Source organism: Ischnura elegans, chromosome 4 (assembly GCF_921293095.1).
Source record: "Ischnura elegans chromosome 4, ioIscEleg1.1, whole genome shotgun sequence".
NCBI lineage: Eukaryota > Metazoa > Arthropoda > Insecta > Odonata > Coenagrionidae > Ischnura > Ischnura elegans.
The window spans coordinates 52,037,185-52,063,122 of NC_060249.1; the positions used below are offsets into that span (position 1 = coordinate 52,037,185).

At 40.2% G+C, this 25,938-nt stretch overlaps 1 protein-coding gene across 1 annotated transcript in view; it reads right to left on the reverse strand.

Annotated features, from left to right (window-relative positions):
• Positions 1-1,536: 1,536 nt before the first annotated feature.
• The window catches only part of LOC124158133 (vicilin-like seed storage protein At2g18540), a 43,428-nt gene continuing 19,026 nt past the window's right edge, over positions 1,537-25,938 (reverse strand). Inside the window, exons 2-3 of the mRNA XM_046533317.1 lie at positions 8,731-9,453; positions 1,537-1,654 (exon numbers count right to left, since the gene is read on the reverse strand). Of these exons, the coding sequence (XP_046389273.1) occupies positions 1,537-1,654; positions 8,731-9,453 (841 nt within the window). The remainder of the gene's footprint in view (positions 1,655-8,730; positions 9,454-25,938) is intronic.

Below are 25,938 nucleotides of genomic sequence, written 5' to 3' on the forward strand. Positions count from 1 at the left end.
TTACCCGATCAATTAATGTTGATCTGGGAACAGCAAAAGATTTTGATGCTGCAGTATATCCCATCCGTCCCTCAAGAACTGCATTTACAGCCTCCCCCATCCCTTCATGAGACCAACTCTGCCGATCCGTCTTCCTGACATAGTTCCTCACCATGTCTAAAACAAAATTTCAGGTGTATTAGTTTCAGGATCATAGCAAAATGAGGAATTAACATCCAGTAGGCTAATTATAGAAATGTTGTTAAAAGACTATGATTTCAGCCCAATCGATTCAAGTTTGGCTGAGACGATGGAATCTCAATATTATGCACAATTATACACGAGTACAGCTAGTACTTAACAAAATGGGTTCTATTATTTTAATAGATATAGTGAAGCACAGCTGATAAGTTGAAATATCATGGGGCAAAACCGACCCCGGTCGGTTCTGCCCCACTTTCTGTTGACGGTTTTGCCCCTAGGTACACAGTAAAACAAATATGAAAATTTGAGGTTATCCAAAATCATTAGCTAAGCTACTCGTACGTTAAAATATAAGTAAACACTGTAAATAAACACATGTACTCACCTCCGGGTAAATTAGATTGATGGTTACACTTCTCAAATCAAAATAAATATGACATTAAAGTTGTAAAAGAAACTGGTTAAAACTTCAGAACTCTACATAACCCCAACATTGTCAAGCATGCCAACGAAACCAAGCTCGATCTGCACGAAATGGCGGCCTCTTCAACTAGTTCATAGTTTTGCCGCTGGATAGCAACACCTACTGGGGAATATTAGAGGGGTCGGTTTGACCCGCCTGGTCGGTTTTGCCCCACTCTCCCCTACATATTCAGCCTTCGATATTCGAGTGAGGTGTACGGGAATAAAATAAGGTACTTGTATTCGACATTCGAATTCGAGAAAAATGCTATTCGATCATTTGTACAGTAATTACCTCTTAAAGTCCCATTTTCTCCCTTTCCCTTCCTCGCTTACCTCACATTCTTCCCGCTAACACGGATTCTAACTTCCCTTTAACTTTCAGATCACATGAAACTGATTGGTAAGTCAATCAGCCTTCCTGTACTCTGTCGGAGATTGACGGCTTTCACAGGAGTGAAACGCAGCGGATGTGATTGGTGCCCGTGGTGTTGGTAATACGAGGGAATTTCAAAAAGTACCTAATTCTACAGGTTTTTTATGGAACAGGGTTGGTTTTATTCAGCATTTGAATACACCATGTTATTTCCCAATGTTTTAGCCAGAGGCAGCGCGTGCACATACGCATGCTAGCAACTGCACACCCAAAGATGAATGAATTGTAAGATAAAACTACGAATTCCTTTTGGAATAAAAAGATATAAAATCCTATTCCTACAGAGATGGGATATGAAGCTCCTAACGCTACTGCTATCTCTTTGGAAAATTTACGGCTCTACAGGTGTGCGATTCCGTGGCATCACGCCGGCCGCGTTTTCGGTCTACGCGATCGCTGGTGGGTGCTCGGGCGGGACGAGGTAAGCGGGGGAGGGAGGGGGATGCATGCCATGTTCAAGTGGGTGGTGGGAGCAGACTTAACGTGACGCGGATGCGCACTCGCACGTTTGTAGAATTACTCACAGGTAGTGTAGCGGTGTAGCTGCCACCTACACTACCTGCGCTCAGGATCCTAGTCCGTTAGAGCAAAACAAGATCACACAAGGGTGCTCACGAGAAAGAATTAATGAGACAAAGGTTATAGTTCCCACGTGTGATTATATTGCGCATGTCCTAACTTCAGTCAAAACCGTATTTATGCTAATTAAAGTGCGCTTTATATGTGACAAGAGACTTGAACTTGTTGAAATGCACGGTATGATTCGATATGTGGTATAATCCAGAACCATTTTTGGAAAATTTATATACAAAATGTAACGGCAGCGCTAACTACTATTTATGGGGAGCACTTGACACAATTTCTACCCTTTCCTTTTTTCGCCGTTAAGTTTATTTAGTGTAAGTTTAGTTTATTTTGTGTACGTGTGAACAGCATTTTTGAATACCGCAAAACGACGTGAGTGAATCACGTCCCGACAGAGCGCGAGAGAGAAAACCACTGCCCTCCCCTCTCACGAGGGGTGCTTGAGGAGATTGAGCCACCAGGCATCGGAGAAGGAACGATCGGGAGACTCCCGAGACAGCTACGGCTTGCTTTTGCTCGAGTCAGTCGAGCCACTGGGCATCGGAGAGAGAGAGAAAGCACCTTAGCAACCAGAAAACACCTTGGCAACTCTCAAGTCAACGGCCTGGAACACGCAACGAGGAACCATCACAAGCTCATAAGAAGTCTGCTTGGTCTCGCCATCCCCTCGTGTGACTTCGTGTTCCCGAACAAGGTGCAGTAAAAAACCATGCCCTCACCACTTTCCCCGGTCGAACCACGTTTTTCTCTCCTACTTCCCTTACCCCCTATTTCCCCCTTGATTCAAGTTGCGCTGGAACAATAAGTGAACCCTGAATTTCTATTGTGTAGCAGTGGAATTTTAAACCCTGCAGGAAGATTTAAACGCAGTTCATTTTAAACTTAGTTGATGTTATCAAGTAGACTTTTGGTTTCTTTGTATTTTGTATCCGATCCATGTCAATCCGGCCCTACTAACATCATTTCAAGTGCTACTCCCCATATTTTGTGTGCTACCTTTAATTATCACATTCTTTTGTGAATAAACGCATTTCTTGTGTTCGCATCCCATGAATACGTGTGGTCTCTTCACTCACAACCTCCCCTTCCAATTGCCCCGTTCGTTTCGCTTCCCAAAATTTACTCGTTTTCACGTCGCCCCCGCTCTGAGGTGTTTTCTGATCTACTTTATCACAGACGCGAACCCGTTCGTCACAATATAGCCTCTGCTACAATAATTTCACTCGGGTAAATGGAATCGTATATTCGCCTCAATCTCTCATTACTGGGGTAAAGGTCATATCCATGGCATTTCACAGATTTTCCAAGACCCTTGTACTGAAATTTTGTGAGCTGCATGGACACAATTACTTAGTGAGAGGGCCTCTTCATCTGACATCACATAAGACTCGGGGTTGCATTTTCTCCTCTTGGCAAGGGTCCTTCTTAACTTCGAGGTGTGGTCATTGTAGCTTCCTTTAGAGGCTTAGAGGTAGCCTCATTGCCTTCTTCTGCTAAATTGATTGCTGCTCTAAATGAAAGAACTTCAGCGGAATGGGAGAATCTGAGGCCTTTTGTTTTCCACCTTTTCGTTCTCTCGCTATAACCCTGAAAACATACGACTTGACGTCCACCTGCACTGGCTAAACTAAAACAGCATGTGCATTATGCTGCATAAGGAATAGCTATATACTACTTTAAATCTATGATATAAACTAAATAAACTTACTGGATTAGAATAATGTACTCTTCAAGACTGTACTTGATTTTTTGGCAAAATCGATTACTGCCTTTAGCCATTTTCCATCACGTTTAAGGAAGCTATTGCTCACTCTTAAACATTCATTCCACTTTCTCACGTATTTCCAAAATAAATTCCATTCTAAAAGTCATTAAATGATTCACAACTATTGTTATCATATGCTAAATGCAACTTTGTACCTATATATTTTGTCACATAAAGGTTTCTAGCATTCGATGCTTCCGACATTTCAGTAGGATATTATGCAGCTTAAACGTGAAATTACCTAAGGTTTTTACTAAACTTAAAACTAAGCCTAAAGTTAGATGGACTTTAAGAGAGAAATTGAGAAAAATACTTACGAAATGAAATAGAAAAGATGGTGTGCGTGTCAGGAAATGTTAATGAGAAAAACACTTAACTTACGAGTATAATCTGTAATTACGTGAATTGAATTCAATTTTTCAATCAAAAGAACAACAAGGCCTTTTACAAAAAAATAATAAGAAAACATTAATTGCAATGCAGTCAAAATGGATCATCAACATTACTTCAGATAAATTATATGCTTTTTCACTTGGATATATGAAACTAACGAGCACAGAAAAAAATCGAAGTATTCGGTTTTCAAGAATAGTAGAAGGATTACAACAAAAAGAACCGTTCCACATCGCACCAGAAGCATAACTAAATGTAAAAGTGAATTGCAAGAGCAAAAAGAGAATATACCCGCGAAAATAACAGCAAAAGACAACTCACGTGTACTTGCCGGTAGAACTTTACTTACGTATGGGAGGTTAGGAAGTGGAGGCCATGGACCTTCGATGGCTCTCGCCTAGAAATAGAGTTTGTTTGATAATAAAAAGTCCGTTTCCCTAAAGCACATGATGTAAGTCCATTATCCGTAGTAGTAAATGGAATGCACTCAAACAAGCCTTTCAGTGCACCTCTTGCAGTGCCCAGTGATTGCATAAGAAGAGTGATTCGTAGAAATATTTATTAATTTTACTTTCTGGTGATTATTTTCTGACACTATTATATCTATTATCCAGATATCAGTGGCGCAGCGAGGGGGTGGTTTTGGGGGTTAAACCCCTCCACCCCCGGCAGAACTCAGAGAAATTTTTAAGTTTAATAATCCGTTTTACTTAATTGGATTGATATTACTAAGAGAAAAGTGTAAGGATCAATAAAAATATTCCTCACCATTTTGAACCATTTATCTTAAAATTCTGCAATTTATTAATCTCGCAGCTATCGCTTATCCTGATGGTTATTCCATACCACCACACACCCCGGTATTAGTTGCACCTAAACCCTCTCCAGCCTTAATTCCTAGCTGCGCCTCTGCCAGACATAAAAGTGAATGAGACCATATCGCATCCACAAGCTTGCCGCGTCGCCGTACTCTCCGCCGCCGCCGACGGCCAGAACCGGAGTGGGCCGCACGCTCGAAAAAACGATTTAAAATTCGGGGTTGCAATATTTTACTTTAGATCCACAATGTAGAAGCTTCATAGAACGACGTGGTATAAGTCACTTGGCGGAAGTCGGCGGAAGTGTCTACTTTTTCTCCACGTTTATGTAAAAAAAATTGGGCTTAACACAGGCTCCGCTACTTTGTTACATATCTATTGTTAGTTATTGATGTAACTATTATTAGTTATTGATGAAACAAAATATTTGAAAGCGGTAAAAAATGGAAGGAAAAAAACTGTATCAATTAAGATGGTACAACAGTTTTGTCGATAAAACTCTTCATGAAACCACTGCATGAGGATAAACTTGGCAATTTTCAGAAAAAATCGAGGGTAGTCCTTTTTCGCTAAATTTTTTCAACTTTGACCTAAAATATATTGTTAACATGAAAGAACAGATAAGAAATAATCAGGGACGTAATGTACAATTTATTTGAGAATATTTATGCGAAGTTTCAACTTCCTAGCTCAAAAAAATTCTTATGTAAGGTTTGGGAAGCTTTTTTCGATTCTAGCTCACTGTGCGGCGACATCCCACTATAGTTTTGCATATTTTTTAGTTTTTTTTCGGATTTTTTATTTTTACCTCTTAAAATGTGCTGTGGGGTGCAGAATGGATATCCTAAACATTTAAGCCCTATTGTTTAACATTTAGAGGTCGCTCAAAGAGCATAATTGCAATAACATTAGATTTTCCCGAATTTTTAAAGTAACATCATTTTCAGGGGTAACGCACAATTTTGCAGCCCTTTAAATCCAAAATTCGCTCCATTTTAACGTCCACTCAACAGTTTTCCAGGAATACAATACTTTTCCGCGAGCTACAGCCGCGCGTCACACCTCTGACGGCGAACAGGTCGCTCGCAGGCCGCATTCAGAGTCAATTGTTAGGTCCTGCGTCCCTCACTGCCTTACGCCCCCCTCGCGCCTTCCCTAACGAGAGTCGGTGGAAGAAGGGAGGAGTTACTTAAAAACTTGTATTGCTTTACATTGTTATAAATTCAGGAGACTGTTTCGTTGAGATTAAGCAGAATAGATGAAATCATTAAGAATGATGTTTAGATACAACTATGTGTATGTTTTCTTACCCAAGTTTGCTGTTTCACACCTCCTTTAACCCTATCGCAGTCGGATGGCGTAGAGTAAATTTTCGGAGCCGAAACGCTATTGACAAAAACAATCTCGTTTATCGCGCGCAAGTCAATTGAAGTATTCCTAATCGGCCTCCCAGCAGCTACAGCCGCTTGTTTCGCGAAAAATAAGCTGCCTTTGATTCGCGAAGTGCTGCAGATGTTCTATCACCACCACTTAACCCTGAAACAAGGAGTGTGTGGAAACACGAGACTATCAATGAGGTCCGTGGTCCCTTTCCGGGCAATTATTTCGAGCATTAAAATAATTCAAGAAATACATGAAATATATAAAATAGAGGCAGTGTGCAGTGAGCTGTTGATATTCAAGATCAGTTCAGTTGTTTGATATTGACGCGGTAAATGCTCTGGAAGTCATTCAAAATGATGTGAATAAGTGCTCTTGAAAATACAGAGGCGACCGGGACACCTACTTCAAATGATCCTAAGCTAGCACTTATAGGGAGAGAGTTTTCAAAATATTTTTATTTCTGAAAAACTTCCATAAATTTTTAGTTTTAAGTTTCTGCTAGCACCAACAAAGTTATCATCCACATCATAGACAAATGTGCATAATATGAAATGCATTGTAAACAGGCTGGTTTGGGTGGACTTAGTTTACCGGGAGAGCAATAACGCGCCTTCGGCTTGACACATAATGACATCCTTAATCTAGCACTTACAATTGATGGAGAGAGAGAGGAGTGGGAGTCAGAGAAGTGGGCGCGTCGAGTGGAGAGGAAGAAAAGATATAACGAGTATCGCAGCAAGTCTGAATTAAAGAGTACACAGAAAACAAAATAGGCCTTGTGAAAGTAAATCTCTATCGATTCCCTTTTCATACGTAATAATATTGTTGTTGATGATACATTATCATTTTAAGAAATGGCGATATTTTAAACTTAAGCAGTGGAGATGTTTCTGAAACGGATTCTATTGATGATACGCCAACAGAGTCATTAAAAAAAGATACTGTCTACTAAAGGAAATATTTACGAGTTAATTGAATCAAGGAAGTAAATATTATTTTGAATATTACGTCCTTCATTGGTTCTATCAATCTCATGGCCGATTGATGAAATAAAAACAACATTAAAGATTCCATAACTCACCGGAACTGCCAGGGGCCGGGCCACTGCTGAGATTGTTCACGACTGCGTTGATGAGTGAAGATTAGCGAACATAAGAAAGCATTTCAATTGATTCGACAAGCGTAAATAGAGAGTTAACTAAATTTTTTCATATCTCAGGTTCTCAATATATCATATTTTTTTGGATTCTCAACAAGAATTTTTTTTATCATTAATTAGGTTTGAAGAACAGTGATGTAATTATTTTAAAGTATAAACTACAGCAAACACTCGGTATGAAATACGCCAACATAGTAATCGACTCCTCCTTTCTTCCGCTAGGGAAGGTGCGAGGGGCGTAATGCAATGACGGTCGCTAGCCGTAAATGCGGTCTGCGGGCGACCAGCTCGCCGTCAGGGTTGTGACGCGCGGCTGTAACTCGCGGAAAAGTATTGTATTCCTGGAAAACTGTTGAGCGGAAGTTAAAATGGAGCGAATTTTGGTCTTAAAAGGCTGCAACATTGTGCGTTACCCCTGACAATGATAATAGTTATTATTTTTTTCCTTTTCTTGACCTTGTTTAATATATAATATAGTATTTCTTGGAGTTTAGGTCATTTATGAGATAAGTTTCAGCCAACGTTTCGATTTATTTTTTAAATCATCTTCAGGGCTATGTAAGAAAAAGTGTGAACAATATAAAATACAGAGAATAAAACGATATATATATATATATATATATAATCCGAGAAAAGATAAAAAATAAGCAACACCCTACACCCCACTTGGTGAGATGTGAGATTTTTCCCGATCCCCTCCCTCTATTCTTACTTACAAACTGCCCATTTCCAGTGTTAATGTGCCAATCTGTGAATCATTGGGTTGGAATTAAAAAAAAAACAGTTTATTATTATTTTTATTAAAGATCAATCAAGACAAGCTAGTATTTAAGATAACTGAGATCGTATTTTAGGAAAACATTTTACACTTCGAAGAACAATCGTGATAATTCCCAGGGCCCCCTTTCTATGCCACGTGAGATTGGGTGAACATCGGCTTGAACCCTTCTCTCCCTGAACGCCTCACGTAATTGATACATTTTCTCCAGCACTAAGTCATTTTTTGCTCCCAATTGAATTCATTCCGCCCTTTGAAATCCTTTGGATACCAATGCTGAGGTGAGCAATGAAAGGAGAACGTCGGCTGGCTTCGAAAGATGGAAAGCGGTCCTAATGCCGCTCTTGTTCTTTTCTCTTACTCCAGCTCCCCCTTTGGGATATCCATTACTCTGCGCTCCACATTCAAAATTTGTCGGGCTCTCTCTAACTCAGCCGGCATTCGTCTACCTCCTCCTGCAGCCTGCATTTCTCTACCTCTTTCTGCATCTCATCAATAAATCTCCTCAGAGACTCCGGAATCTCCGGAAGATGAGCCTCTCGCCACGCGCATTCCTCTTTGAACTCCCTTTCGCGTCTAGCTCTCTCTCTATCTTCCAATTCCCTCCTCTCCTTCTCTTGTCTCCGCCAATTACACTCCTCCTCTTCCATCCTCCTCCTCCACGCCTTCTCCTCTTCCGCCATCTTTTCTCTTCTCTTCTTCTCCTCCATATCCATCCTCTTCCTCCTCTCCTTCGTCTCCTCCTTCATCGCCGCTTCCCTCTTCAACCTCTCCTCTTCCACTCTCCTCATATCCTCGGCCTCTCTTTCCCTCCTCTTCGCCTCTCTCTCCTCCGCTTTCTTCTCTTCTTCCTCCTGTCTCTTACACAGTTCCTTCTTTACCTTCTCCTCCTCTTCCCTTATCCTCTTTTCCTTCTCTCTCATCATTTCCTCCTTCTTGCGCACCTCCTCATTCATCCTTTTCTCCCTCTCATCCAGTTCTCGCGACCTCTTCTCCGCCATCTCCTTTATCTCCTTTTCCCTTTTCATGATCTCCTGGCGTGCCTTCTCCTTCATCCTCTCCACTTCCCTCTTCACCACGGTCACGTCTTCCTTCATTTTTTGCTCACGCTTTCGTAGGTCCTCCTCCCTTTTCCTGTACTCTTCCTTCATTCTCTCTGCGGTTTCCTTTATTTCTTTTCTCCTTTGTTCATCCCATTCCATCGCCTCTTTCGCTCTTCTATCTCGTTCCTTCTCATCCATCTCATAGCGGGCTCTTCTTTCCTCGCGCGCTTCATCAATCATCTTGAAGACCATCTCCAGTAAATTGTTTATGTTGATGTACTGTCTTTCTATCATCGCTCTCTCGTCGGCCCTAAGCCTCCGTTCCCTCTCAATCGTGTCACATTGGTTGAGAAGTTCCGCGGTGTTTTGCGAATGGACTACGCTCTTCCCTGCATCAGAAGATAGTGACATAATGGTCCCCACCTCCATTAACTCCTGTCCCGTCAAACTGAAAAGATAATGAATACAGGACATTGTTATATTATCCTCTCTTTATCAAGTCTCCGTCGTTAGTAAAGAGAAATGGGGCGAAGTTATTTCCAATGGGTTTAGTAATACATATATGCCTTCAGTTAATGCTAAGTCGGAAAAGGTAAGAGGTTATAGGTATACTTTACGCACAAAATTCATATCGTTGGTTAAGTTCTAACAATGCGCATTTCAAAAATTGCAATTTTTCAAGAGCAAAATGACTATTAATTTCTTTTACTTGTTCACTGAAATGAAAAACCAAAAGTTCATAAAACTGAAGAAGTAGCATTCATTTTCAAACTTAGAGTTGTTTTTTGCTTGTATTTTATTTTTTAAGTGCTATTTCACTTTTGTTTAAGATACCTGTCTCAATCCGGCCGAATTTGAGATACGTGTTGCTAGAACTTAGCCATCGATATAGTCTCTTCCTGGGAAGCCTTTTCTTTCAATCCAAATTGAAATATTTTACAACATCCTTTCAAATATTTTCTCTTTTCGTTGTTTCAAAAATGTTAAATTTCAATCTAAAAATTCACACTTCCTACGCGAAAAATCTAGGTAAGTTTGAAATATCTTATGGACTTTCATCGAGGGGACGGCGATAGAGGTCATTCCTGAACAGGTACCCATGCCCTTTTGCCTACAAATTCCTTCATGCAAATAATTTTTTTATTATTGGATGTAGGAATTCCGTTGCATCCTAATTGAATTGAGCATAATTCATTTATGTGTCTTGCCCATAGATATATTCTCCATATGTATTCCATCTAGGATTTAGAATATATAGATTAGATAGGATATTTAGAAGACGCTGTCAGTGTTTGGGACCCTCATGAAAAAGGCTTAATAACAGAGTTAGAACGCGTGCAAAGAAGAGCTGCCAAGTATGTGAAAGGTCGTTACGATAGTCTTGTTAGTGTAACTGACCTCTTAGATAAACTTGGATGGGAATCTCTGTCGGACGGTAGATTGAAAAATAGACTAAACCTTCATCAGATCATGTAAATAAAATAAGAGAGATAGATTGTAGAAAAGACAGATTCAGAATGTCTTTTTTCCACGATCAATAACAGATTATAACGGCAGCGATAGAACTCATAAATAGATTGCACGACTTGTGATGTAGCCAACTAACCTATGTAAAACTTGATGCATGTTTTTTATTTTTATTAGTATTTCTAACAGCATATGGTAGTATAATTTGTTAGTATGCGTGACGTTTTTCGGACCGTGTACTGTGCATGCGGGAGTCCAATTGCATGCTGCATGCTGGTGATTGATCATCCCCTGCCAAAAACCCTAGAGGTGGCTCGCAGGTTATTATGTAGATGTGTATGTATATGTAGATGTAGGGAATGCGGTTGTAAATGGAGTGACGTACTCATATTTTGCATGCATGGGGAACTAATGGTCTCAGCCTTAACGGGAAGTTGACGATGTTACTCCTAAAAAGAATTTTACGCTTTAGAATTGCATTTTTAGTTTAAACACGAAATTCGCACCCCACAACCGTACGTCGTTGCTTTGATCGGATGCATTCAGGGAGAGTGAGCGCTCAGAGCTGACGCTCACCACGGGAAAAAAGTACCACGTTACATATTCTCAGCCTTCCTTAATGGAAAAGGTTATCAGTACTATTTAAGCAGTGGTGTTATGGTACCTGAACGCCATCCCGGCCCTGGTTAACAAAAGACATAATAATCAAATAACACTTTTATCAATTTTGTTGCCTCACAATTTCTAATAAATGCATTTGTAACCAAAACAAAAATGTGTGTAATAAAATGTAAATAATAACTTGTAATAAAAAACACAAGAGTAATACTTCACTCCTAAAAATGCTAAAGATAGTGCGTTCCGGCACTGCTAATTTTGCCATGACGTTACTGTATTTAAGGTAGTTTCTTTCTTCGGATCCATTTTTTTCGAGTCCCGCATGTCTGTACCCTTTGCCACACATCATATCCTCAGGTTCTTCCTCAAAACTCAGATGCTGCGTGCATCTAACACACTGAATCATTCAAGGTCCACACAATCTGACGTCTATGAAATTTTATTTTTCTTCAGATAGCCCGATGACTGCTAGTAAATCATTGATATTCGAGTTTTCTTTCTGGCATTTTTGTATCCTATGCCGCTGTTCATTGAAAACATGATTCTTTCTCACTGCCTGATTTTTATTGATGCAGCGGTAAAATTTTCTAGTTTTCTTATATCTCGTCTAGTATTGAATGGGTAAATTTATATTACACGTACATTGCAATTTCTTTTGCCATTTGTACACCGCGACACACCAGTTTAAAGAATAAGCTCGAGAGAGTAAATGATCGGTTTTGCAAAGAGCGAAAGAGGGCAGGGGGGCGTGTCCCCGTTGATTCCCCCAAATCCTGCCATTTCGTGAGTACAGAGCGCCGTTGACAAAAGTCAGCAATTTCTATTAATTTCATTCATCTCTTTTCAAAAAAGAAATGACTTAGAGATGTACCAGCAGCTTTTGAGCAGGAAAAAAATCAACATCTTGCTCGTTAAAAGTATTTCGGTCTTATGAAACCCTCTTTATGTCCGTGCTCCACAAATAACACCCCACAGCATTCATATATTACCTCGCAGGAAAGTTTCTCGGGTTTACCACCGGTTGATGTCGTCCATGTCTCACACACGCTGGGACACATGGACGACAGCAGCCGGTGGAAAACCCGAGAAAGTTTTCTGCAACTGATACGCCGGGAAAACCTAAGATCATACATACCTCATCCGCCGCATTTTTGGTGCATTTAGGAGCAAGTGTACATAACATGGCGATGAAAAATTTAAGACGGAACTAATACGCCGAGTAGGTTATGTTTAAGATGTAATCCGGGTGTTTACGATTTAGGCATTTTAGGAAAGCCTTACCCATTAGGGCGGATCGGAAAAATCGATTTTTTTCAAATCCAACTGGCCCAATGAAAAAAAGTTGGGGGACCGATCAAAAATAAGGCCTGAAATATTTCAGATCTCTACGTGTACCCCTCACCCTCGTTCAAATGCAATTAAGGGGGGTGCAAATATGTGACTTCAATATACGAGGTGCCGAATATGCAGCTAGTACTTAAAAAAGATATATATCAACTGATATTTTGATTACGAACTGTTCCATTAAAACTACTCACTGCCGGTGGAAGGTCTTGTTTCTTACCTAATAAAAATGTATGACGTGAAATGGAAAAAAAAATTAGGAATAGTGATATCACAGATGTGAGTGTGTCAGAATTAGGAAACGAATGAAAATTAATGCGACTTAAACAGTTCCATTAGCACAATTGAAATGAATTACCCTAAGTAATTGTCGTCAGTTTATGCATATAAACTGCTCGGAAGAGCCCTAAGTGGTCACGAGAACTCTGTAATCGGAACTACTAGACTCGACTCAACATTCACAATGGTACTGGAAGCACTGTACTAAAATTTTCGAGTAATCGCACCTCCCTAAATCGGAATACACTGGGGCAGATTTTTACAACCTCCGATAGCTCAGCAAAAACACCATAGGTACAAGCGACAGGCGGGTACGGTGCCGGTAGGGCAATTGCGCGTCCTCGCTTCACCACACGCTCAAGTCATTTGAGATCGTAAGATGTTAGTTTTAGGTTAGTTGCAAACTCATTGATACACTTCCTCAATTGATCCTCCAGGCCAAGTGTACACTGCGGAGCAACAGCCAAAAAACTCACCGAATGGCTTCAGCATTGACACCTACACCTACAAATTACCCTGCGAGCCACCTCTAGGGTGTTTGGCAGGGGGTGATCAATCACCAGCATGCAGCATGCATTTGGACTCCCACATGCACACCACACCGTCCAAGAAACGTCCCGTATAATATCAAACTATACTACCATATGCTGTTAGAAATAGAATATAGAATAGAAATTCAGAAACATGCAGTAAGTTTTACATAGGTTAGTAGGCTACACTACAAGTCATGCAATCTATTTACGCGTTCTGTTGCTGCCGTTATAATCTCTTATTGATCGTGGAAAAAATGACATTCGGAATCTGTCTGTTCTGCAATCTATCTCTCTCATTTTATTTATATGATCTGATCTTCCGTAGTACGTTGGCGTCCGCAAGATATGGTTAACTTCGTCAGAAAAGACACTGCTCTTGCATTTATCTAAAAGGTTTAGTCTATTTTTCAATCTACGGTCCGACAGAGATTCCCATCCGAGTTTATGTAAGAGGTCAGTTACACTAACAAGACTATCGTAACGACCTTTCACATACCTGGCAGCTCTTCTTTGCACGCGTTCTAACTCTGTTATTAAGCCTTTTTCATGAGGGTCCCAAACACTGGCAGCGTATTCCAAATGTGGTCTAACGAGGGAAAAGTAGCTAATTTCTCTCACTTTGTCGTCGCACTTTCCTACATGTGGTTAAGGGACATGCGACCTTTACGCCGATTAAAGAGATTTTTTTAACAGTGTGAAACAGTACGCTCATTCCCAATCAAAATAAAACAGGAGACATGCTGACCTCTGGAAGTGTTCTGATCCATGGCATCGCCCGTCAAATCACCGCTGATGCAGCCCAACCGCTCCTTGAGCAATTTAAACGCAGCATTTTCGATCACCCGCCTTGCAATGCCAACCTACAGCCGTGTGACTTGCATTTTACGCCGAAATGAAGATGTTGTTAGGAGGGAAGCGTTTTCAAACGGACGATGAGCTGCAGGACAAAGGAAGAATTCATTGGAATTCGTTCGCGGTAACATCCTACAAAGAAGGTGTAATAAAGCTTGTCCACTGGCACGACCAATTCCTCAATCGCCGAAGCCATTATGGCGAACGGACACCACCACCATTGTGATGAACATTTAGCGATGAAATTATTTTCAATCAATTACTTCGTCTTCTGGGGGCCGATTGTGTAACTTGGCTACCTTTCCATCGTTAGAGATCCGTTCACTCTCGATTGAGCTCCGGGTATTCGAACGTTAGCTGTAGGAGCGATTCTGTATGGACGATAGTCAACTAGCAATCGAAAGTTACGATATTGTAATGCCCCGTTCACATTACGATAGTCCGAGCCGTCGTCCTAACTATAGTTGACCGAACTAGCCGTGTGAATGCAAGTCCTGACTATAGTTGACGTAGTTCCGAACGTTGCCACTTTACGATGGTTAGGCGCTGGGAGACCGAAAACGGAAGCGACAAGAGAAGGACGAAAAGCTCGTGAAGCTCTATTATTTTCATGGATTTGTCCTATGAAGGAAGAATATGAGCGGAAGAAAAATTATTCGGTTTATACACGTTGAAAACAGTAACATCTTGTCAATGCAAACCTCAACAGCTTTGCTTATCATCAATTTCCCGTTCACTTTAGATGTCAGCACTAGAGAGCAGCACAGGTTTCAACCATCGTCGTGTGAATGCACGATAGTTCCGACGACGGCTCGGACGATCGTAATGTGAACGAGGCATAATACTTACTTGGAATTGGGAATACGTTTCGCGATTATTTGCGCATGCGCAGTAAGGCTGAGAGTAGCTGTGCTTGTTTTGAAAATCAAAACTAAGCTAACAATATTGGCTTCAGAGACAATTCGACAATTGGGTTTATATTATTGAAAGAATTTAACTTTGCGTAGAAAGCAATCATTTTCGTTTCAATATTATATACTTTTCTTTCTGTTGGCGCGTAGCTGATATTTGGCGTATATAGTTCTTACTCAGACATCGCTGATTATTTTAAATTTCGCGGTATGTGTGCGATTCGTTTCTATTGCATTTCGCTTTTTATTAATGTAACTATATATATATATATATATATATTCGATATTGATCGGCTCCCGTCTTCACCTTTGTGTGTCCGCAAGTAGGAGCAATGCCCCAACATAATGAATATTTGCCAGGAATAAAAACTCGCGAGTGTGAATTAGTAGGACTTGTTTTAATAATAGTCGTTAGGTTAACAGTTAAAACAAACAGCACGTAACTCACGAAATAAATAAGTACCTTTAATATTCTAAATCAAAAACATTCTTAATATCACAAACCTTTCACTCATTACTTGAAAGAAAAATCAAATAAATATAGTCATCTTTGATATCTCCTGTCGTCTGAAACAACCGAATATAGATTCGAAAATTCTATGTTCTTGAGAACACAATATCGGATCAGAGACATTCATTGAAGTACGTAAAATCATATCTATTCTACTTAATTTACGACATCATTTAGAAGTTATAATGAACTATTTGAGAACCTTGTAGAGGATATAATTTTGCAAATATTTTGTAGCGCAGCTATAGTATAGCTAAGGGGTCTCCAAAATACGGCCCGCGAAGGGCTTTCGTCCGGCCGGCGCACTCGTTTCAAGTAGCGCGCGATTCTCGCTCGTTTAACTCTATGCAACGCCGCTAGGAGAATTGCAGCGCTGTACTACACGTTAAAGTGGCCTTCAACTGTTCGTAAATAAGAAATTCGCCACCGGATACTTCAGTAGTCGTTGGTATCTAATACTTCAGTTATCGGAAAATTTGCTGTCCGGCGATTAGGCACTTCGAATGTGGCCCTCGTGGCCTAGTAAATTGGAGAACCCCTGATATAGCTAATATACTATAAACCAATCACGTTTAAATCAATCATGCAAAAAGCATAATTTCATTCCAATTGCACACACGAATTGTACACACATTACTTATCGAAGCAAATGTAAACTTACTCATCTTTGTACTATAGTAAACCAAAACGTACACATTGTATTTAAATGTGTCAATTCACCACTCATTCACATCATTAACAACATAACACTCCGATTTATAAACTAAAATGACTTTTACAAATAAGATATCCAACATGAACATGAAAGGTAATAAACAGTTAAATTCAATCCCAAACCTCACCTGCGAACGATTGGCGATGGTCGTAACGTCAAGGGATTTGTTGACGACGAGATACATTCGATAGATAGCCGGAAAACAATCGAACGTAAAGTCACACAAAATCTTATCAAGTCACACAATATCACAATCGCCCCTTCAAATGTTTTCGAGCAGTTGATCTAAACTCCACGAGAACCGGATCTTTACGTTCGAACGTAAAGTTACACAATCGGCCGGCCCCCTGTTCATGACCCATCGGAGATTGAACAAAAAACCGCCCTCGTATATAATTTTAAAAGCTCATATATATATTACCTTAAGTGGGGAGCAGCTAAAGGCAGCTATCGTCTGGGCGTCGCGCCGTTTCCTCTGCTGCTCTGTGGCGAATACGGACTGTTGAAGAGGATGAAGGAGCTCGGGCGGTTTATAAAATTTATGACGACACTGGTGTCAGCTGGTTTTAAATGGACGACTTCTCGCCACCCCACGATAGCACTCTCTCCCTCAGCGACGTCTTTGTTCCCAGAGTCGGCATCCGTTCCTCATAACTGGCCTCTGTAACGCTCTCCCAGACAACTACGACTTCTCCGAGAGTGGCTCACGTCTCGACTGACGTGTTTCACCACACGCTCGCTCATGGTACCGATTCTCGAGAAAGAGTTCTTTCCGTTCTTTCTTAGAATAGAACGGATCACGTGAGGAACCGGTCCCGTGATGAACTGCCTCGTGATGAATCGGTCTCGCCAGAAACGCCTGCTTCGAATCTTTTGCCTATATCATTATTAGCATTCAGTGGTGGTATCAGGGGAGCGGTTTACGGGGGTCATGACCCCTCTACAAATTTTGTCTAAAATTTTTAGTTTTTCTTAGTGTAATTGTTTTTTTTTTAATCCTTGTGAAGGAGTACAGGGTATGTATATGCAAATGCATGGCTACAAGTCTCAAACGTTAGAGAAATAGTGTTGCATTTATCGTAGAGTAGGCGTCTTTTACCTTTTTAAATTCAAGGCCAAAAATCGATTTCGCATCATCCGCAGGGCCACAATGCTCCTCATCACTTTACCGCCACATCAATTAAGTACAAAAGAAACGTATGATATCAAAGTGTAATATTGTATATTAGTTAAGGAGTTCAATCAAGCAATGCGATTTTTTTATATTGTTTATTTTGGACGAGTGAGTCGATATTTGGTTCGCGATACAATATTTTCTTTAAGCCTCTAGGGGCAGGAATAGATTAGCTGGCGGGCGGCACGCGGCCCGGGGACGGCGGGTTGAAGACCCATGTCGTAGAGCGCAGCATTCCCTACAAAAATATTTTACGCGGGAGATCGTCCCTCTCTCCCGGGAAGTATTGCATCCCCCCAAAGTTTGATGCTGAATCCCCCCTGCTTACATTACAGTTGGGAGATTGGGGTTGGCGGCGGGGTAAAGTCCTCGCCTGCCAAACCGAAGGTCGTGGGTTCGAGTGCTGCCTGTGTAGGTTGTCCCTACCCAGGGCATGTTCGTGTGTGGTAGCCGTTGTAGCACATCATTTTCGCCTTGTAAAAGGCCTTATTTGAGCTGCGTTTGGGGCGATGAAGATAAATAAATGCACACATTTTTATTTACCTTAGTATATAAGAAAGCAATGATGTTAATGACGGATTAGATGGAAGAGGGGACTTTTTAGCCTCAACCTCGCCTGAATAAAGGCATATATTATTATTAGTATTATAATTACTATTATTAGTTCATGCGATTTCTCAGCTGGTTATACCAGACGGTAATATTCACCTATCCTTAGGGCAAATTAGGATTAGGCTCGGATGTTAAGGAAGAGAATTCACCCTATCCTATACTGTCCAATCATGCCCGACCCAGGAATATTCTCACGATCTGGCAGGTCTGTAGAAAAACAGCTTTTTGCCCGTGGTTTATCAGTTTTTTTTTTTCATTCCCAGGCCTTAGAATTCTTTTTTGAATCTTTTAGACAAAACTCCTTCCGCAGAGATTATCAGTGGATGAATGCTGACGTCTTTCAACTTCCAAATATTTTTTAATTCAATTTATTTTATATTTTTTATTACTATTATTATTTTTATTATTACTACTATTAATATTATTATTTTGATTGCATGTGCAAGAGGTCTTGATTGCGTGTGCAGATTTTATGGTTTTAAAGCTTGATATTAGTATTCCAGCTAAACATTTTTTTGTGTTATCAAGTGAATCTTTACTTACAGATTTTTTGTAACTGCTGGTGGCTTTCTTAAATAAGCTAAAGGGTTTATTTCTGCAAATTTAAATTTTTGTTTACTATTCATTGGATTGACTATTGCCAACGACTCTCGTTTTTGCTCAGTTTATAGTGTGTGTTTTTCACACTAATTTGGTGGCACTCTGATAAAATTTATAAGTTCTTTTTATGCAAAGCAAACTTTGTTTACGTTTCCAAATCCACAATTGAGCATCACGTCTTGTGCTAAATACAAAACCCCTCTTCCATAGGTTGGTTTATTTGAGTCTTGTGATGGATGCAATGGATCCTTCCATTATAACTGCTGTACATATAGTATTGGAGAGCGCATGGGGGGGTCCTAATCAGAAAAAAAGAAGCTTTAGTGGAGATGAGGTGACCGCAGACGCTCCATTGTTCACAATGACGACGAGTCACAGGAGTCCTCCTTTCCTACAATTAAAATTGCTGATAAGGAACCTAAAATGGACCAGGAGTAGGAGAATTTCTTCTTGAAGGTTGTTTCGAAATACGCCATGAAGACGTTGGCTAGAAATGGTGAGAGTGAATTTTCCATACCGGTACCGAAATTTTGTTTGTAGTGTTTCCCTTTAAAGGTAAAATAATTTTGGTTCATTACTAAATTTGTGAGGCATATATACTCTTCTATGGTTTTCTGATCAAAAGGTAGGAATGAAGCCATGTTTTATGTGAATGAATGGCAATGTCAATAGGCACACATGGAAATAAATTCTTTACATCAAAAGAAACCATGACCTCGTCTTCAGAAAATATAGTTTTTAGTTTTGTTAACAAAGTCTACGTTGTTATTAATGGAATGCGGACTCTGGAAGTTAAATTGTGCAAGCTGGGCGACTAGCCATTTGGACAACAAATAGGTGGGGGAGTCGATCCCTGATACAATGGGTCTCATCGGGCAATTGGACTTAGGGTAGGCAATATAACCTAGGGAGAGTAGGATTTGAAAAATTCAGTTTGAAAGAAGTGTTTTTGTCTAATAAAACAGGGAAATCTTTTAGAAATGATTTAAATTGAGAAATTTATTGCCTAACAAGGTTTTTGGGGCTCTCGGAATATGGCCCTGTTTATAATAAAGTAGTGACTTTATTGTAGTATGTATCTTTATCCTGTATGACAACTAGGTTGCTTTTATCAGCTTTTGTATAGAAGCATTTTTTTATTTTAAGATTTTAATTAAATGGAAATGTCGTTTAGAAAAATTATGACACTGTGAGATTTTGGCTTTGGAAAGGTTATTTTTTAACTGTTTTTCACAATTCTTCCAGATGTAGTCTTTAGTTGCCTTGTCAAAGAATTTGGTGGAAGCTTCTATATGTGCAATAATATCTGTTAAAGGAGGCGATTTTGGTTTCAAGCTGAAATTTAGGCCATAGTTGAACAAGTTCTTTATTGGAAAACGTTTCTTTAGAAATGATTGAGGACGTCGCTGGAATTTGTGGTTTGTTGTCCTGGTCTTTCTGGGAAAGATATCGTTCTGTTTGCAGTTTTTAAGAAAGCGGATGTCCTCCCCATTCAAGGAGATCTTTGCTCTTTGTTGTCTGAATTTATTGAGCTCAAATTACTGGAGAGCCATAACGATAGATAAAAAGGGTGGGAGTAATTGGGTGTGAGTTTATTCAACGGAAGCAGCCTTAGCGAGGTCCCCCAAAACCCTCGCGAAGGTCTCTTCATTGTTGAACGAGTGTTTGTGAATGGTTTCCGGTTAAGAGGCTGGGGTTGGTCGCTGCTGCGAATCTTGTGCTGTTACGTGTGAATGCGGTGCTGTTACGGCCATTGGAGTTTTTCATTTCTCAGTTGACATTGAGGCCGTAGAGCTCACGTTTTTATCTATTGATGTAATCTTGTTTATATGGAATGATAAGCACGGGTAAAATACGAATATTTGCGGATTAAAAGAAAAAATAAATCATGAGGATGTTATAGTTTGCAATGAGTGATAGTAAAATAGTCTGCTAAAGAGACACCTTCATCTGAGCATTTTTTTCACATTCACGTATTGCACGTAACAGGACCTCTAAAGTTACAAATAAACATATTATCTCCGATTATTCATTATAACTATCGAAAATCACTTTTGTGACACTTTGCGATGAAATTGCACTCTTAGATACAATTGATTGCCTGAGACACAAACGTCTGAGTCAGCCTTAAATTACAATGGCATATCTTTCTCTAAAAGGATAATGTACGCCTCATTTATGTATCGATCGTCAGAAGTTTCAAGTTTTCCTTGAATCAATTTATCTTGGAGCAAATTTTCAAACGTTTATCTGCCTCCTGTTATCGGGTACCTACACTCTTGTGGAGCGCTCGGAAAGATAGGAAGAAATATTGCTGCCTTGAGATTGTACGGCCGTCCAAGAGTTCGCAAAATGTCCTGGGCGGTAAAATTTTGAGTGACTGATATTAGCTGGAGACGCTGTCACCGGTGTGGTCGTATGAAAGCATTACGCTCTTGCATCGCATACAGGTAAGGGAAAATATTTCTCAGGCTTCTAAATTTGCTGCTCCTAAATATTAATTACATATGCAATGTAATATTATGGCTGGATAACGTAATCACATTTATGAACGGAAATCTGGTCCTTGTACAATCTGGTCACAAGTACACCCAAAAACCAAGAAAAAATACTCCAAAAACACCACCAAAACGGATTGACTTCCCACAATTTGTCTTCCATGTCGGGCATCGTATTGTCTGCACAGTGAAGGTATCTACTTATCACAAGGGACCTATTCCTTCGCTAGGCTACGGTAACCATTGAGTTGAGAACATCCCCAGAATCTTCCCAGGAGCATCGCTTGGATGGAAACCTGTTACTACCTCATAACAGTAAAATTCCAATGAAAATTTTCATCTCCTCTTTGCCGATGCTAGGATATGAAAAAACAATAGACGTAGCATAATTATCTGATTCTACCGCGAGAAAAAAAGAATGTCATCCGAAAAACTATTTCAAACATTTCTACACTTGATTTTTCCCTCTATTCAGGAAGATCTTTTTCGGAGGATAACCTATTTTTTATAAAATGACCTTCCCGCCGCAAATTGCGTGTCTCTTTTTACTTTCTTCTGTTGGAGAAGTGATTTAGGCTTCGTTGACTTCGAATCCTTTTCCTTATGAGTAACTGGTACCGAAATTCTTCCGGACTTCTCGTGAAATTCTTAAGAATTATCATTATCAAGCCGCAAAACAAGCTCCACTCTTCCCCGAGGTTGTCTTCCCGTTCAATTTTCCACAAGTCCACCAGCCTGGTTATCTGCAATGTCCTCATCAGAGATAACTGCTGCTTCTGGTGGCTCAAGGTATATTAGGCACACTTCGTCAAAGTCTTCGTTTTCCGGGAGATCTTTGGCTTCGCGCAGTGTAATATCTCTGAGCTAACGATATCACTAAGAAAAGTTAATAAATGCAAATTTATCGATTAATTGATAAATAATAAATCTTTTGGTGAGAATATGTAGGAAAAAACGTTGAAATTGCAATAAGTTCTGACTAGAGCATGTAATTGGCAACTTTGAAAATTTGCATAGGGATCCGCCCGCTGTGACATTTATGTCACAGTACCATTTATCAGAGAATATTACAGAAATGGAAAGCAATACCAAAAATTTAATGTATTATTAATAATTTTGCATCATTATGTTGATACATACCAAAAATTGTTGCTGTAGCGCATATTGTTAATGAAAAAATTAAATACTTACTCAAAGCGAACGCCCATTTTTAGTGTCTCCGGAAGGCGCTCTAAGTACCAGGGGTACTTAAAGAATACGTCTTCTTTCTCACTTGACAATTCTTACCCTGAATTGAAGCACTTAGCTACCTCTTTTTAATAGTATAAAACACAACAAAGTACCGTGCCCTAGCGATGCAAGAGTGGACTACAGTGGAGCGATACAGGGTGTGATACAGGTTTTGTTACATTGGGCGGATTCAGGTTAACCCCACAACCGCCCCCCCTCTCTAGCTATATATTACAGCGGTGTCCATTGTTTCTACATCACTCAGCCTTTGTTGAAGTGAAGCTCGAATTCCTCAGTTGCGTTGAGAAGTGAATCTTGGATTCCGAAACCGGTACGCTTCTCCCGTCCAGGTGGCAGTTCCATCGCTCGTTTTCGAACAATTGATTGATTTCTTAGCGGAAGCAGCCTTAGCGAGGACCCCCAAAACCCTCACGAAGATTCCTTCGGAGTGGAGCGAGTGATTGGGTGTGAGTTTATTGAACGGAAGCAGCCTTAGCGAGGCCCACCAAAACCCTCGCGAAGGTTCCTTCATAGTTGAACGAGTGGTTGTGAAGGGTTTCCGGTTGAGAGGCTGGGGTTGGTCACTGTTGCGAATCTTCCCGTTCCAGCATACCAACACAGTGTTTTGTTTTAACCTGCGACGAGGTCCCCTGTTACGGCCATTGGAGTTTTTTTCATTTCCCAGTTTCGTATTATTATTATTATTATAACCCCAATCCCCTTCCGTCTCTGCATCAACAATATTGGTGAAATAGTAGACATTTGACTTCGATTTCTTGCAGACGATGCTGATGTTTACATGAAAATCCGTTGCTATTAAGATAGGGGTGAATTCACGAACGACCTTATTGCAGTCCAAGCATGTTGAGATGCGTGGCAGTTAGACTTAAATTTGAAAAAAAAAATGCGCAGTAATGAATTTCTGAAAAAAAGCCTCTCCTCAAAAGAGATATTTCATTCAAGGTACCAAATTTGAGACTCTAGACTCCGTAAAGATTAAGGAGTTAGGCTCTATGTTGATCTATGGTGGAATAAACATATTCAGGAAATGACAGTTCAAACTAATCGTAAATTAGGTTATTTTAAAGGATACTAGGAAAGTGTGACGACAAAGTGAGACAAATGAGCTACTTCTCCCTCTTGAGACTCCATTTCGAACACAGTACCAATGCTGTGGTCCTCATGAAATAAGCTTAAAAACAGAGTTAGAATGCGTACTGAGAAGGGCTGCCAGGTACCTGAAAATTTGTTATGATAGTCTTGTTAGTGTAACTGACCTCTTAGAACAACTCGAAAGGAATCTCTGTCAGATTTTTTAAATCCATGAGCAGTTTATTTTCTGACGAAGGTAGCCATGCCTATTTTGCATGCTGAATGCTGGTGATTGATCACCCCCTGCCAATATACCTCTGTAGGTGGTTTGCTGAGTAATATGTGAGGGTAGATATGGGCTTGATTCTGTTTTCTGCCAAGGTCATAGGAGAGCCTCGATTATAGCGTCAATGATATAAACCTTCTTTTACGGATTAATTCAGATTTTTAATGGCTTACTGAAGTCTTTATCTTTCACTATCACGCGGTTTCTTTATATAGGGGCTACTGCGCTTAGTCTAAGCTGAAATATCCTTTCACCAATACTCAAAATACATCATTGTTTTGGCGTTGAACACTGTGCTGAGATATTGAAACATATGAAAGTACACATATGTCTTGTAATAATTAACTGTAGCATTTAATGACCGCGTGGTGTACATATTGCGGTTCTCCTACATGCTGAATGTTGGAGATTGATCGCCCCGAGCAAAGCACCCTGGAGGTGGCTCGCGCGGTTTTATGTAGATGTAGATTGCATGCTTTTATTGTTACATTTTCTCATTGGGGAGCGTGCTTGACGGGATCCTGGTCTTTGGTCATCCCCGGCTATACACTCTACTGGTGGATCGCATGGAGAAGTTGATGTACAGAATTCCGGATTCATTAATACACGTGGACGAGCTAAAAAGTGGAGTGGGGGAAGAAGAAAACGGAGTTTCTTTCGTTCCCGCTCCCATCACAAAATTACGGCGTTGCCAATACTCTATAGGCAACCGACGTAAATTTGATCGCTTTTTGTAAAATCCTCATTTCTCATCGTAGACCCTCGATAAAAAGACGCATTCAATCGCTCAACCGCGACGAATTTGATTAGTGCATTTATTTACCTCTAAGTATTGGAATTAACATGGTAAAAAATATACTACGACAGGTCATATCGGTAGAAGTGGGTTCCTACTGTTACGACCGTCTCCCTAGGACCCGCATTATCTGTCGGAGTCCGGGGAAGGGTTTGGAAAAGGGCCGCGCTCGAACATTGCTTGGGTCCAATATACCTGGCTGGATCTTGGCCCCATAAAACTACCACAAACCTGCAAAATTACGACGAAGAGCTGGAGGAGCAGAGAGGCAAGGTCGGATTGAACAGAAACGTGGATCAGATGGAGCAAAAGGTGAGAAAGGAGATCGAAGATGGATTGAGGAAGGAACGGATGAGAGTGGAGGTAAAGTGGAGGAAGAGGGTGGAGGAGGTGGACTCTTGGTGGAAGACTCAGAATAGCGAATTGAAGGGTGAATGGGAGAATGAAAGAATGGAATGGGAACGTGAAAAGGCGAGGAATGTGAAGGAAATGGAGGAGAAATTTGGTGGAGGACGAGATGGTAAGGATGCAGTTGGAGGAGAAAAACAGAAGGTTGACATTGGATGCGGAATTGCAGAGGGAAGAATAGAATACGGAAATAGAAAAGAATAGGAGAGAGTGGGAAGAAGAGAAAGACTTAAATACTTTAATTTGCACGGAAAAGCTGTGGAATGAAGTAATTCAGGTGAGGATTGATCAGGGTCAGAACTCGAAAAAAAAATTGAACTATTTGCTATATGACGGGGTAGAGAGGTCAAGAAGAGAATATGATGCGGATAGGCTGCAAATAAGCGATTAGTGTGTGATAGAATTCGCGAATCGAAAACGGTATGATAACCTCAACACGCTATACCATTATTGATTCAAATAAACTTAATTACAGAAAATTAAAAAAAATCAGTAGCTGTAGAGTTAGGCCATGTGCAGTACCATTACTTGCCGAATAACAAAATTAATTACATAACAACTCAATTAATTAAGCAGTATGAAATCAATACATGCAACAACTCACGAAACAAATTAATTTGGTATAGCTTAACCTGTAGTGTACTGGATGAGTTAGTGACATACTCCGTCAATACCAGAACAAACACAACGCAACAATTTTGAAATGCATTCAAGAGTACTTGAGGTAGATTTTATGTGTTGAGCAGCATTGAAATTTTTGATGTAAATGTGACGTAATAACTTAATTCTTCACAGAAAGGAATTCTATGACCGGTAGAATAATTTCATATGCCCGTAGAATCAGGGGCACAGCAAGGAATTTTAGCTAGGGGGTTTTTAGGCGCAACTAATACTGGGGGTATGGAATACCCGCCAGGGTAAGCGGGAGGTGAGGGGGCCCTCCCCCAGAAAAAAATAGGATAAATGGTTCACAATGGTGAGTTTTACGGCTTTCTGAAGGATATTTA